This window comes from Globicephala melas, chromosome 11, assembly GCF_963455315.2.
Source record: "Globicephala melas chromosome 11, mGloMel1.2, whole genome shotgun sequence".
Lineage (NCBI taxonomy): Eukaryota > Metazoa > Chordata > Mammalia > Artiodactyla > Delphinidae > Globicephala > Globicephala melas.
In genome coordinates this window covers 52,227,442-52,241,500 of record NC_083324.2, presented here as the reverse complement: position 1 = coordinate 52,241,500, position 14,059 = coordinate 52,227,442, and the positions used below count along the sequence as shown (strand labels likewise).

Below are 14,059 nucleotides of genomic sequence, written 5' to 3'. Positions count from 1 at the left end.
TAAAAATACGGCTGAGGCTCACAAACGTGTTGTCAAATTGAGACAGAGAAGATAGACACGAAGGATTACACCCTGTATGATTCTGTTCATATAAAGTTTAAGGACAAGGAAAGTAAACCTGTGCCATTAGAAGTCAGGAGAGAGGTTACCTTTGGTGCAGGGGTGACCAGGAGAGAGTCAGAGGGGGCTTCCTGGGGCACTGGTTACGTTCTACTCCTTGATCAGGGAGATGGTTACACAGGTGTGTCTGGTTTGTGAAAATTCATCAAGCTGTGCTCTTATGATTTGACTACTTTTCTGTGAATGTTATAGTTGAATAAAGCCTTTGATTTATTCAACTATAAAAGAAAAAAAAGAGGGAGAGAAAAAAATAAAATAAATAAAAGCACCTATTGCAAATAAAAAAAAAAAAGAAAAAGAAAAAAAAACCGTTTGTTCAAACAGTATTTGACCAGAGACTACCATCCACCGTTCCCATTCTGGCTGATGCCACCCTCTGAGCACAGGTGTAGGCTCTTTGCCCTGTGAATGGGAATATGGGAGCCTGGTCCCTTCTTTCTACTCTCTCTCACGGGTACAAAAGCAGAACCCCGGGTCGTGGGACTTCCCTAGTGGTCCAGTGGTTAAGACTCTGAGCTCCCAGTGCAGGGGGCCTGGGTTCAATCCCTGGTCGGGGAACTAGATCCCGCATACTGGAACTAAAAGATCCCGCACGCAGCAACGAAGATCCCGCATGCTGCAGCTAAGACCCGGCACAGCCAAATAAATAAATAAATGTTAAAAAAAAAAAAAAGAACCCTGGGTCATGTGGGACCCAGGGGAGCCAGTGTCCCTCCTTCCCTGCATTCTCTCCCCCAGCGGGCATGTGACGGCATCCCCGGGCTTCTTGTCTCCTTTGTAGAACATCGTGGCCGTGGGAGCCGGGTTCTGCGACGGCCTCCGCTGTGGCGACAACACCAAAGCCGCTGTCATCCGCCTGGGGCTCATGGAAATGATCGCCTTTGCCAGGATCTTCTGCAAGGGCCAGGTGTCCACGGCCACCTTCCTGGAGAGCTGCGGCGTGGCTGATCTGATCACCACCTGCTATGGGGGCCGGAACCGCAGGGTGGCCGAGGCCTTTGCCAGGACCGGAAAGGTAGCCCCCGGTGTGGGATCCCAGTCTGGGGAGAGCCGCTGACCTGTGGGTGGAGGCTGTGTGTGCTGGGCTTGTCCTGCTCACCCCCATCTGCCTTTGCTTAAAAGTGCTTCAGTCCTACGCCCTCTGCCTTGTATGTCGTTATCTTTTCTTGGCTTGCAGCTCTCCTCCCCCACTCTGCTCTTAAAATAAGTGATGCTCTAGATTTTACAGGAGATTGTTTTCATCCTTTGTTTTTAAGACCATCGAAGAATTGGAGAAGGAGATGCTGAATGGGCAGAAGCTGCAAGGACCTCAGACTTCGGCCGAGGTGTACCGCATACTCAAACAGAAGGGGCTGCTCGACAAGTAAGTGTCCCGTTGTCCATGAGGCCAGGGGAGCGGCCATCATCCCCCTGCCTTGCTCACTCACGACCCCCAGCTTGGTCAGCACATGAGCGCAGGCACTTGATGAGTGTGTGCAGAAAGTTACTGGGTTAGTTCCGTCCTTTGTGTGATGTGAGGGTCTATGACAGGAGACATCTGCCTACCCTGAAAATGAGCATTTACACAAAACATGAAACGAGGGAGGAAGGCTCAGCGCTGTAGGGCATAGTACAAAATAGGAAGTTTGAGATTCTGGCTTGTCCTGCAGGGTGTTTGGTAAGAGCTACATGACATACATTTTAAATTTTAAAAAAAGATTACTTTGTCCTTTTAATAAAAAGATACAGCCTTGTTAATGAAATGTCAAACAATTCAGAAAAGAAGGAAGGACAAGTTCCCCCCAGGACTCCAGCACTAGAGATGCCCTGTTTAAGGTGTGATGAGCAGCCTTGTAGTCTCCCCACCCATCCTCTGCTGCCTGTCCAGGCGGGTCACGTGTTAGAGGTGGCTTGGCTCAGCTTGCCGTGCTGCGGGATGGAGGGAGGAAGCCCGGTAGTCCCGCAGAAGCTGCCCAGCGTCTGAGGCTGCCCCAGCCCTTCCTCTTGTCGATTTGCTAAGCCTGTCTTTGTAATCACGATGCTACCACACCACCCAGTAAATGCTTGTGTGGCACATCCTGGGCGTCCTTAACGCTCCCGTAATAGTCTGGAGAGGTGGGTGCCTGGGAGAGTGGGGAGCTGGTCCCCAGCGTGCACTTCTCTGCACCGGGAGGTGGGTCACGGGTCTGCCATCAGCTCCCTTACCCTCTACAGGTCAGTCTAGATGCTGCTGGTCCCAAGCACCTGCATGTTAACCCCGCCGCCTGCATCCAGCTCTCCCCCTTGTTCAGCCGTCCAGTTCCCTATTGGAAGTTAGAAATGAGGGGCAACAGAGCATTTGTCTTCCTTCCTTAATTTGCATTTGATTTTTTTGAAACGGCTTTCAATGCCAGCCGGGCAGAGGGGGGAGTCATAAACAAGCGTCGGAGGAGGAGAACTACCTTTTAATCATGATTAAAAGGAAAATACCCATGACATGCATGGTTTTCCTTACCTATTTAACAGCAGACACTGATGGATTTGTGTGTGATTGGGGCTACTTTAATGACCGTTAAGTCTTTATCAGGAATTTTTGTTTTAAGTCTTAAAAAAAATACCTGGGTGTTTGATGATGGTGAGTCTCTCCCAATCACAGTTTTAAAGTGGCATCTGTGTGCAACCAAGGTAGAGTCCTAGGATCCCACAGTAGTATACAGATAGGATAGGGTCCTGTCCTTTGATAGGATTCTATGAGTTGACACACTGGCCAGTGTGAGTCTGTGTGTGTTGTCTAACTACTGGAGGATACAGGCTGGAACAGGTGTTCTGGGATCAGTACCTGCCTGTTTTAAAGCAAGTATAACCAAGCAGGAGAAACCTGCCTCTCCACAGTCATGTCCCATTTTCTTCTGATTAGAAATCGACCCAGCCATCCCTGTGCTTAGTGAGGTCGCTGCTGGATTGAGGGGCACCTGCCCTTCTCCCAGGCCTAGTGCCGAGTCCCATGGGTCCATCCCCCACTGCGCCTGCCCCCAGTGGCACAAGTAGAGCCAAGTCGTGCTATTCTCCCTTTGCACCACCGCTTACCTGGATTTCTTTCTTTTCCATTCCAGCCATCACCATGCTGGTCTTCCTCCATTTCCTTCTCCCTTGCCTGCTATAGAAAGAGCGCTGAGCAGAAGGACAGTGGCCTTGTGTCTCATTAGCTGTGTGGTCTTGGGCAGGTCATGTTTTTAGCTGCTCTGTGCTGTTTATCCACAAAGTCAAAGGGGTAGACCAGATGACTGCTGTGGTCACCTCTAACTCAGAGGCCTCCTGCTCTTAGAGAAGGAGGTCCACAGGCCTTAGGTTGGCATCTCAGTTGAGTACCAACTTTGTTTCTAACAGCGTGTCCTGTGACCCCTGCTTTAGTGGAAGCGGACCTCCCTTGGCCCCAACCGCCTCCTTCTCAGACTCCTGTGTGCATCTGTCCTGCGGTTTGGCCTGCCTGGACACCCCCTTATGAGCATCTCAGCCATCATCGCCCACAAGGCAAGCCAGGTCTGTCCTCAGAGAACCTCTTTCGTATCCTCCAGATACAAATCATTTTCCCTGCTTTGAACTTACTGTTTAGAGCAACAGTCGGCAAACTTTCTCTGCAAAGAATCACATAACAAAGATTTCATCTTTGTAGACCACATACAGGACTCTGCCCTACAGTCTTTGTTTCTGTTCATAGTTCTTTAAAAAGGTAAAAATGATTCTTAGCCTACAGGCGGCACAAAAACAAGTCACAGGCCAGACTTGCTTCTCAGGCCATGGTTTGCCAACCCCTGGTTTAGACACTATTGCTGCTAATGTGCTATGGACTTAAAAAAAACAATTAAAGTCATACAAAAGAAAAAAAAATTAAAGTCATACAAAAAAGGCACACAGGGGCTTCCCTGGTGGCGCAGCAGTTGGGAGTCCGCCTGCCAATGCAGGGGACACGGGTGCGTGCACCGGTCCGGGAAGATCCCACATGCTGCGGAGCGGCTGGGCCCGTGAGCCATGGCCGCTGAGCCTGCGCGTCCGGAGCCTGTGCTCCGCAGTGGGAGAGGCCACAACAGTGAGAGGCCCGTGTACAGAAAAAAAAAAAGAAAAGAAAAGAAAAAGGCACACAGGTTAAAGTGGGTCCTGATCCCTACGCCAGATGGAGGTGGATTTCTCAGGGTTCATTGAACTTTCCACATGGCCCTTTTGTTTGTGTGATGGGTAACGAACTCCACAGTCTGCTTTGTCCCTTTTCATCACTTCAGATTTTTTTTTCTTTTTCTTTTTCTTTTTTTGGCCGTGCCATGCAGCATGTGGGATGTTAGTTCTCCAACCTGGGATCGAACCTGTGCCCTCTACATTGTGTGGAGTCTTAACCACTGGACCGCCAGGGAAGTCCCCTAGGATATATATATATTTTTTATATATATAAAAAAGGGGGGAGGAGAGAAGGGGGGAAAGAGGGGAGAAGGGGAGGGAGGAGGGGGAGGAGGCAGTATGGGGAGAGCTGGCGCCCTGTGGAGCTGTCACTCATAAAGCAGAACTGGCAGGCTCAGCCTCATTTCCTTACTCCTCATGACCAAAGCATGAAGCTGACAGTAAACAATGTGGGCTAAATCAGGCCTCCTCTCCTCTTGAGTCTTTTTTTTTTTTTTTTTTTGCGGTACGCGGGCCTGTCACTGTTGTAACCTCTCCCGTTGTGGAGCACAGGCTCCAGACGCACAGGCTCAGCAGCCATGGCTCACGGGCCCAGCCGCTCCACGGCATGTGGGATCTTCCCGCACCAGGGCACGAACCCGTGTCCCCCGCATCGGCAGGCGGGCTCTCAACCACTGCGCCACCAGGGAAGCCCCCCTAGGATATATTTTGAAAATCATTCCACATCTGCACCTAGAGGTCTCATTTAATGGCTGCAGAACATTCCATGGTGTGGGAGAACCTCAGTTTATTTATTAACCAACCTTCTCTTGATAGACATTAAGACATTAATAGACATTGTTGGGGTTTTTCTGCTGTTGTGAAATTTGCTTTACTTAACGTCCTTGTGCCTGTGTCTTTATGACCATGTGTGAGTATCAGGTGTTTGTATTAGTCTGCTTGAGCTGCCACAGCAAAATGCCACAGACAGAGTGGCTCACACAACAGAAATTTGTTTCTCACAGTTATAGAGGACAGAAATCGAAGGTGTCAGCAGGGTTGACCTCTCTGAAGCCTCTTCTTCCCACGTCTTCTCGTGGTCCCCCCTCTGTGTACGTCTGAGTCCTAGTCTCCTTTTCTTATGAGGACTGCAGCCATATTGGTTTAGGGCCCATCTTTTTTTTTTTGGCCACACCACCCGGCGTGTGGTATCTTAGTTCCCTGACCAGGGATCGAACCCGAGCCTCCTGCATTGGAAGGCAGAGTCTTAATCTCTGGACTGCTGGGAAAGTCCCATGGTCCATCTTAATGGACCCTTTTCACTTAATTACCTCCTTCAGTGCCCTGTCTCCAAATATAGTTCATTCTGAGGGGCTGGGGCATTGGGTGAGTTTGGGGGAGGGGTACAATCAGCCCATAACAGTGTTGTAAGCTCCTTGAGGCCTGGGGCCTCATTTATAATACTGCACATCCCTGCTCATGATTGAGACCTGACACATCTAAGCCCTCAGTATCCATTAGTAGGATAGCTGATTTATTTGGTTTACACCCATTTTTTAATAAAATATTATCTTTTGTCTTCCTTTCACTTTTTGAAAAAAAATATTTATTTTTTGGGAAGTATTGTTGCTGTGCAATATTATATGCTACAGGTGTACAATATAGTGAATCACACTTTTTAAAGGTTATACTCCATTTAGTTATTATAAAATATTGGCTATATTCCTCATGTTACAAAATATATGCATGTAGCTTATTTTATACATAATAGTTTGTACCTCCTGTTCTCCCACTCCTGTATTGCCCCTCCCCCCTCCCCTCTCCTCGTGCTCGCTGGTAACCACTAGTTTGTTCTCTATATCTGTGGGTCTGCTTCTTTCTTTGTTATGTTCACTTGTTTGTTGTATTTTTTAGATTCCACATATAAGTGATATAGTACAGTATTTGTCTTTCTCTGACTTATTTCACTTAGCGTAATACCCTCCAAGTCCATTTGCTGCAAATGGCCAAATTTCGTTCTTTCTTATGGTTGAGTAATATTCCATTGTATATATCTACCACATCTTCTTTATCCATTCATCTGTTGATGACCATTTAGGTTGCTTCCATATCTTGGCAATTGTAAATAATGCTGCTATGAATATTGGGGTGCATGTATCTTTTCAAATTAGTGCTTTCGTTTTTTTCAGATACGTGCCCAGTAGTGGGATTGCTGGGTCGTATGGTAGTTCTATTTTTAGTGTTTTGAGAAACCTCCATACTGTTTTCCACAGTGGCTCTACCAATTTACATTCCCACCAATAGGACTGTAAATTTTTTCCACATCCTGGCCAACATTTGTTATTTGTGTTCCTTTTGATGATAGCCATTCTGACAGGTGTGAAGTGATATCTCATGGTGGTTTTGATTTGCATTTCCCTGATAATTGAGCATCTTTTCATGTGCCTGTTGGCCATCTGCAACTCCTGTTTGGAAAAATGTATATTCACTTCTTCTGCTCATTTTTTAATCGGGTTGTTTGTTTTCTTGTTGTTGAGTTGTATGAGCTGTTTATACATGTTGGATATTAACCCCTTATTGGTCATACCATTTGCAAATATCTTCTCCCATCCACTAGGTTGTCTTTTCATTCTGTTTATGGTTTCCTTGTCCTCCTTTCACTTCTAACCTTCTTTAGAGAGTTCCCCAAACTGATCTAATTGGCTTCGTAGCATTTTAAAATTTAGAAAATAGCATTGAGACGGGCATTATAACCTAGTGGTTGAGTGTTGGCTACAAAGTCAGAAACTGTGCCTCAGTTTCCTCATCTATAGAGTGGAGATAATATTCTCTACCTCATAGGGCAGTTGTGAGGGTTAAATAAATAACTTATTGATAGAAATCCCCCCTCTCCCTACCTCTGTATCACTTGTTAACATCTCATCTACAGAACACATTTTGGAAATGGCTGGTCATGAAAATTGCTCTTGGCTTCAAGAGCAACGCCCAGTTAAAATGCCTTGAACAGTAGGGTTATTTTTCCCACGTAACAAAGAATCTGGAGGTGGACATTATTAGTGTTGGCTCAGTGCCTCTGGATTAGAAGCTTAATGATCTTGTTAACCTTCCCTCAAAGCTTCAAGATGGCTCCAGCAGCTCCAAGCATCACATACACAACTGCACTCAGGGGCAGGGAGCAAGGGCAGTCTGGGTAGCAGATTTTTCCTCCAGTGCCTCTCAAGGAGAGAAAGATCTTCCCCAGAAACTCTCCCAGATGTATATGTGTCTTGCTGGCTAGAAATTACTGGGCCAATTCTAGGTGAAAGAAAGGCTACGAAAGTGAGCCTTAGGCTATTTCCAATCTCGATAAGGAGAGAAAGGGGTTGGGAATGGTTTCAGGTGGCCACTTAACCACCTGCCACCCTGCTTGAGGGACATACAAGTTGTTCTCATCTTAGGAAGAGGAAAACGCAGCCATGGAAGGGGTTGAAATCTCCAGGCTCTAACTCCCATTCACAAGAATTCATTCAACAAATACTCACTGAGCACCTGTCCCTTGCCTGCACTGGGCCAGGCTGTGCTGATGCGGAGGTGAACAAACTAGGCTTGGGCCCTGTCCTCTCGAACAGTCTGGGACCCAGTGGCCACCCTGTAGCTGCATTTATAAGCTGTTTATTTATTGCACATACACCATATGTCAAGTGTCGTACTGTCCACCTTACACATAAGTCAGTTACTACAATAATCTTGAGTGTCCAGCCCCATTTTGCAGATGAGCAACAGGGTCAGAGGGTTTGTGAAACTTGCCCAAAGTTAATAAGCTGTGGAGTCAGATTTGATTCTCTACCTGACTCCAAAAAACCCCCAGAACATTCTGAACCTTAAAAAACCCACAGTGGGGCTTCCCTGGTTGTGCAGTGGTTGAGAGTCCGCCTGCCGACGCAGGGGACATGGGTTCGTGCCCCAGTCCGGGAATATCCCACATGCCGCAGAGCGGCTGGGCCCGTGAGCCATGGCCGCTGAGCCTGCGCGTCCGGAGCCTGTGCTCCGCAACGGGAGAGGCCACAGCAGTGAGAGGCCCGCGTACCGCAAAAAAAAAAAAAAAAAACCCCACAGTGACAGACTGTCATAAAGACATATGACTAATCAGCACTGTTTGCTGTTCTTAAATTACATTGTCATTATAGGATGCTTAACTAGATAATTTTCAGAATGGCTTTTAAGATTCCTGTGATTCTTTCAAGCTCACTTCAGGCTGTGTGTGTATGTGTGTGTGTTTAAAAGCCTGATTGAAATTATAAAGTTATTTCCTTAGTGATTTTTGCCATTAAAAAATAATAATAACTTGCTGAGCCAGCAGTACCCTGGCATAATGTTATCTTTTCTTACAGTGGATTATTAGCTCACTCCTTCGTGCCCTCATCCATTTCAAACTTTCATTTATACCTGTGTTCACATCTTGGAAGAAAAGGCAGAATAAACCCCACTTCCAACATGAGATCAGCACTTCGCTAATTGTGGGTCCCCACGTTGATTCTTTTGAGAATGTTCCAGGCCTGCATTATTTATGGTGCTGTGTGGGCTGCCTCATCTTCATTCTTGGATGATTCTTCTTGGAGAAGCAAGAGCAGTACCTCCCTGCGATTTAAAATTTATTCTCCAACCTTTTAAAATAGTGACAAAAACTTGGATTCATTCTAGATTTGGCCAAGAGCCTGAGCCACAACTCTTGATGTCATTGACCACAGATCACCCTATAAAGACTACCCTGGGATATGAGTGTAGACGGCGCACTCCAAACAGCGAGGCAGGGGATGGTTTAGGTTGTACCAAGTTCTTACAGCCACCGTGCAGAGGCTTTCTGCAGACCAAATAATGGAGGGATGTGAAGGAGGTCACTTTGTTTTCCAATACGAGCATATGCTAGTCTGTAGTCCATTAGGCAGGAGAGAAAGACTAGTTGGTTCTGTGAGGTAGGCCAGATGGCTTAACTTGTCTTTTCCTGTCCCCTCGACCAGGTTTCCGTTGTTCACTGCGGTGTACCAGATCTGCTACGAAGGCAGGCCCGTTCAAGAGATGTTGTCTTGTCTCCAGAGCCATCCAGAGCATACATAAAGTGAATCTTGAAACCTGTCAGGGAAAGGCCTGCCTTTCCAATCAGTCATTTGGATTCAGATGGAAGCCGGGACTTGGCAACAAGATGTTTGCTTGACCGTAATCCCATCATGGATGTGTATGAATTTTTACAGGTTCATTTTTGAATTGCGAGATGAAGTTCATTGGCTAAGATGTTACTGGGCAACATCTAGACGCACATATATGAACGTGTGAGTGTGTGTTCCTTTTTCATTCTGTGGATATTTCTATGAACCAAAATTAAAGGCCCTTTTTAAAAATCACTGTTGAAATTTTCCCACTGTGGTAGCTTATCAGATTGGAACTATCGCAGCAAAATGTTTTGGATCTAATTCCTATGTATTCCAGTGAAGGAATTTTTTTTTCATTCTCTTGAGGTTAAAATTTAACCAACATTAGCATGGTAAAGTGGATGAGTGAGTGAGTTCAAAGATCAACATACTGAAACTTTTAAACTCTATCTCAAAGCCAACATAATTAACTACTTCGATTGTGGGTTGATCTTTTTTTTTTAACAATTACTTATTTTTAATTAGGTAATCCACTCATCTGTTTTCCTCTCACTGCAGTTTTCTGCATTTTTAGCCTCTTTTCTCTTCATTAGCTACCAGAATGTGCTTTCATAAAGGCTCAGCAGTGGCAGAAGACAGAAAACTCATCTGGGATTTTTCTGCTGTGACTGACACATTCTTCTGATTAATGACACTTGTATGATGCTTTTTGTCAGGTCGTACTTTTGTGCAAATATTTCCTTTAAGCCTCACAGATCCCCTGAAAGGGGGCTGCTGTTATTCCTCTTCTAAGGTGCAGTCACTGTGCCTTGTCGCCCAGTGAGTAGGGGCACAGCCAGAGGCTCTCAGGCTTGAGAGCTGGTTTGAACTCACGCTAATTGGTTGTAGCAAATGCCATTTGCAGCCTTTCTTGAGGCCGTCGGCGGGCTTCCTGCAGCTGAGGCTTGCGTGTGTCCTTGTCTAGAAGGATATCACTCAGTGTGGACCTCACTCCAGCAGCTTCACTTGGAGTCTCTTAGAAATGCAGGTTCCCGGGTCCCACCCCAGACCTCTGAAGTGGGGGTATTGTGTCTCTGCTTTGACATGCCTTCCATGTGTTTCAATGCTCACTACTGTTTGAGAACCACTACTGTAGAAATTTATTTTAGATTGGCATTTCTCAAATCATGTTCCATAGGAAACGAGTGTCCCGGGATCCAGTGGTGGTTCCGGTGTTCCCTGGCAAGGTCCAGTGAGTTTGGGAAAAGCTGCATCTGTACACCCCTCCTGAAGGGGTAGAATGTGTGTTAGTGGAACCTGTTTATTTAGCCCAGCAAGTCCCAGACAGATTGTGGAGATTTTTTTTTTTTTTTTTTTTGGCAAGGAAACTTGCCAAAGTTTCCAGGCTGAGGTGACCTTAGGACAGCTCAACTATACCCTTCACTTTCTGCAAAAAATGAGGATGAATGACTACCTGTGGTGTTGTTCATTCTGAACCTTTACAGTTCAGGTCTGCCATGGATCTTTGACGCAGCTTTAAGGTGACACTATGAGGTACAGCCAAGTGGATGTCAACCTCGCTGAAACGCACATTGTGTGGACTAAGTGCTTTTAATTCTAGAATTAGAATGGGAATTACTGTATCTTCGTAAATGTGATTGGTTTCAGGATAACATTGCAGTTACCTTACATAGTACTTGATAAGTGTTTAAGGGAATGTTATGAATGTCTTACATATTCATGGATTTTCAGTCACTTTGAGATTTTGACCTTTTTGTTTTGTTTTGTTTTTTTTGCGGTACACGGGCCTCTCACCGCTGCGGCCTCTCCCGCCGCGGAGCACAGGCTCCGGATGCGCAGGCCCAGCGGCCATGGCTCACGGGCCCAGCCGCTCCGCGGCATGTGGGATCCTCCCAGACTGGGACACAAACCCGTGTCCCCTGCATCGACAGGCGGACCCTCAAACACTGCGCCACCAGGGAAGCCCGAGATTTTGACCTTTTTTATTTTCCAGCTTGGAACTTTTTCCCTTCTATACTCAAAATGATTATAGAACGGGTTTTGTGGGAATTTTAAAAACTCCTCTACACAGAAGTATATGAAAGCACACAAAATGCTACAAGTTTCATTGATTTTAGGGCCACTGTTAAGTCAATCCATTTTTGCTTGTCTCATAATTAATCTTTTGAAAAGTTTATACATAGGTAACAAAGTGTTGCTTTTTAAGATACATAAAGGGCTGTAAGCTAATTGTGGTGTCTGTCAAGTAGGATCATCAGATGTGAGGAATTTGGATTTTGTCTTTTGTATATTGTCATCTGCATTCAGCTTCCTACTCTGGGTTTTGTACTTGAGTGTTTTTTCTTTATAAATGCCCTCTTACCACTCTGAGGTCTTCTGACTGTACCTCTTGAACATAATTATAATATTCTGCACATATGGAAAAAGGTAAATTTTATATAAGTTTGTGCTTTGCTAACTGTAGATATTTATTACTCTACGAGTTATCTATTTTTATAACCACCTGTGGTCCATCATTTATTTTAATTCACCTTTCTTACTAATTATGGTAATAGGGGAGGGAGACATCTAGAAGAGAAGCTTAATTTATACTGTTTCAGCCAAATCTGTGAATGTAAAAACTACACTGTTGCCTTGTATAATCCAACCTACTATAATGTGGAACAAATATCTGTCTTGAAACCCATCCTAGCAGGTGGAATTGAGCTAAACTCCTTCTGGTTTTTCATTTAACTCTTAGCTATAACATTGGCCCCATGGTATCGGCCCAGGGAGTAGTGAGGTGCCACTGTACAAAGGGATCTTCAGTTTTTCCACTAGCTCTAATCTGAGCCTTTTACCTACACATGTACTATGTTTGTTTACAGACTGTAGGTGGATGTAATTTAAAAGCTTGATTTAATAAACATTTAATCCCCCAAACCTGTGCTACTGATCCTGTTTTTTAAAATCAGCTTATTTAATAGCTTTAAGAAGCTCTTTTTTTTTCCCTTCCTGAATTGTGTTGCACTGACAACAATAAAAAGGCAAATTTTAAAAGAAAGGCTTTACCTCTAATGCATTCCTCAAACACATCTGCTTCCATTTGTCTGTGTTCCTTTCTATTGCTTGCTGATCTTTTTATAAAATTGTAAATGTAGGATGGAGGCCTTCCAGTTGCAGCCATCCAGTGGACTGTGAGGGAAATCCCCAGGAGCCTGAAACAAATGGGGGCTGATGGCCAGAGCAGTAAGGCTTTGAGGTGGCTCTGTGGCTTCAGGGGAGGGTGTGGGAGTGCTCTCCATTATCACCTAGGGGTTTGGGCTGTAAAACTTACGCTAGAACCTCCAAGGGCTACACTGTTGGGAAGAAAATGGGCTAAGAAAACACATATATGGGAAGAAGCAAGAAAGTTGGACTCCGGGTAGAGAAAAAGGTCTCTGCTGAAAACCTGTGATCATGCCAGCACCACAAACAGGCTTTGGGTTTGAATTTTTATATCCAGGAACCACAAGCCAAAGTTAGCATAAACGTCGGAACTTGGGCCAGTAATGCCAGTAGGTAACTGACAGAAGCAAAAACAAAAACACCTGCAGAAGTCACTCTGGATCCAGGCTGCACAGGCTTCCCGTAAGTATGCACTTCCTACAAATATTCCCACTGAATATGCACTTTTAAAATTATAAAATAATTGCAAAATAGTTCATTGTGAGTGAAAGTCAACAGCTTTTTGAAAACAGAAGAATTAGATGCCCAGCTATTTAATTGAGCAAAATGAGAGATGCTTTGAGGGGTAATTTTAAAAATAGAGACATAAAAGGAGGATTAAAGTATTAAGGTCAAATTACTGTTGGGGGTGGAGGAACAACCAAAGAGACTTGAAAACAAACCTATTAGAACATCTTGAGATGAATATAATTTACATTATGTCTTTGGACAGATTAAAGAGTAGATTTGACAGAGCTGTAGAGGGAATTACCAAACTGGAAAATAGGTATGGAGATATTAACAGAAAGTAGCAGAGAAAATGAGAATTTAAGAAGTAAGTAGAGGATAGGATAAGATTCAACATACATCTGAGAGAAGTTCCAGAAGAAAGAAGAGGGAGAGGCAATTTTTGAAAAAATAAAGTCTGAAATTTGTCCAGAATTTATTGTATGTGACCAGTTTTGTTATTCTCCCAAATATATTTCCATTAAAGTTTTACCACATAATCTTTATAACTTTTTATGACTACTTGTAAACTTAAGTTGATGATGAACCTTTTCTTTCTTTTTTATTTTGAGGAAATAAGTTGTATGAGAAAGCTATAATCACAATCTACTACTTTACTGAAGGTGTGATTGATTTGAGTACTGAAGCGAGCTGCGTCCCCTTTGGTTTGGGTGGGAGATGTAGCACTGTGGCAAGGCTTGGGTTCGAGATCATGCTTCATTGTCTTAGTATACATTTGGTCAAGGCAGCCAAGTCCTCTTTAAAGTGCATTTTCCTCATTGTTTAAGCAGGAATAATATCCATGCAGTCTAGCTCAAAGGATTACTGTGAAGGTCACTGAAAAGCAGGAAATCTTTTTTTTTTTTTTTTTTTACATCTTTATTGGAGTATAATTGCTTCACAATGGTGTGTTAGTTTCTGCTTTATAACAAAGTGAATCAGCTATACATATACATATGTACCCATATTTCTTCCCTCTTGTGTCTCCCTCCCTCCCACCCTCCCTATCCCAC

The 14,059-nt window shown here is 44.6% G+C and overlaps 1 protein-coding gene across 4 annotated transcripts in view; it reads left to right on the top strand.

The window, feature by feature from the left end:
* Window positions 1-12,396, top strand: part of GPD1L (glycerol-3-phosphate dehydrogenase 1 like) — a 57,034-nt gene extending 44,638 nt beyond the window's left edge. Inside the window, exons 6-9 of one of the 4 annotated variants that reach the window (XM_030830044.3) lie at window positions 902-1,135; window positions 1,377-1,483; window positions 3,490-3,618; window positions 9,225-12,396. In XM_030830044.3, coding sequence (XP_030685904.1) covers window positions 902-1,135; window positions 1,377-1,483; window positions 3,490-3,583 — 435 coding nt within the window. In that variant the 3' untranslated portion in view covers window positions 3,584-3,618; window positions 9,225-12,396. Of the gene's footprint in view, window positions 1-901; window positions 1,136-1,376; window positions 1,484-3,465; window positions 3,619-4,400; window positions 4,480-9,224 lie in introns of those variants that run through there. The other 3 variants (XM_030830042.3, XM_060308003.2, XM_030830043.3) reach the window with 3 other exon arrangements.
* The last annotated feature ends 1,663 nt before the right edge of the window (window positions 12,397-14,059 follow it).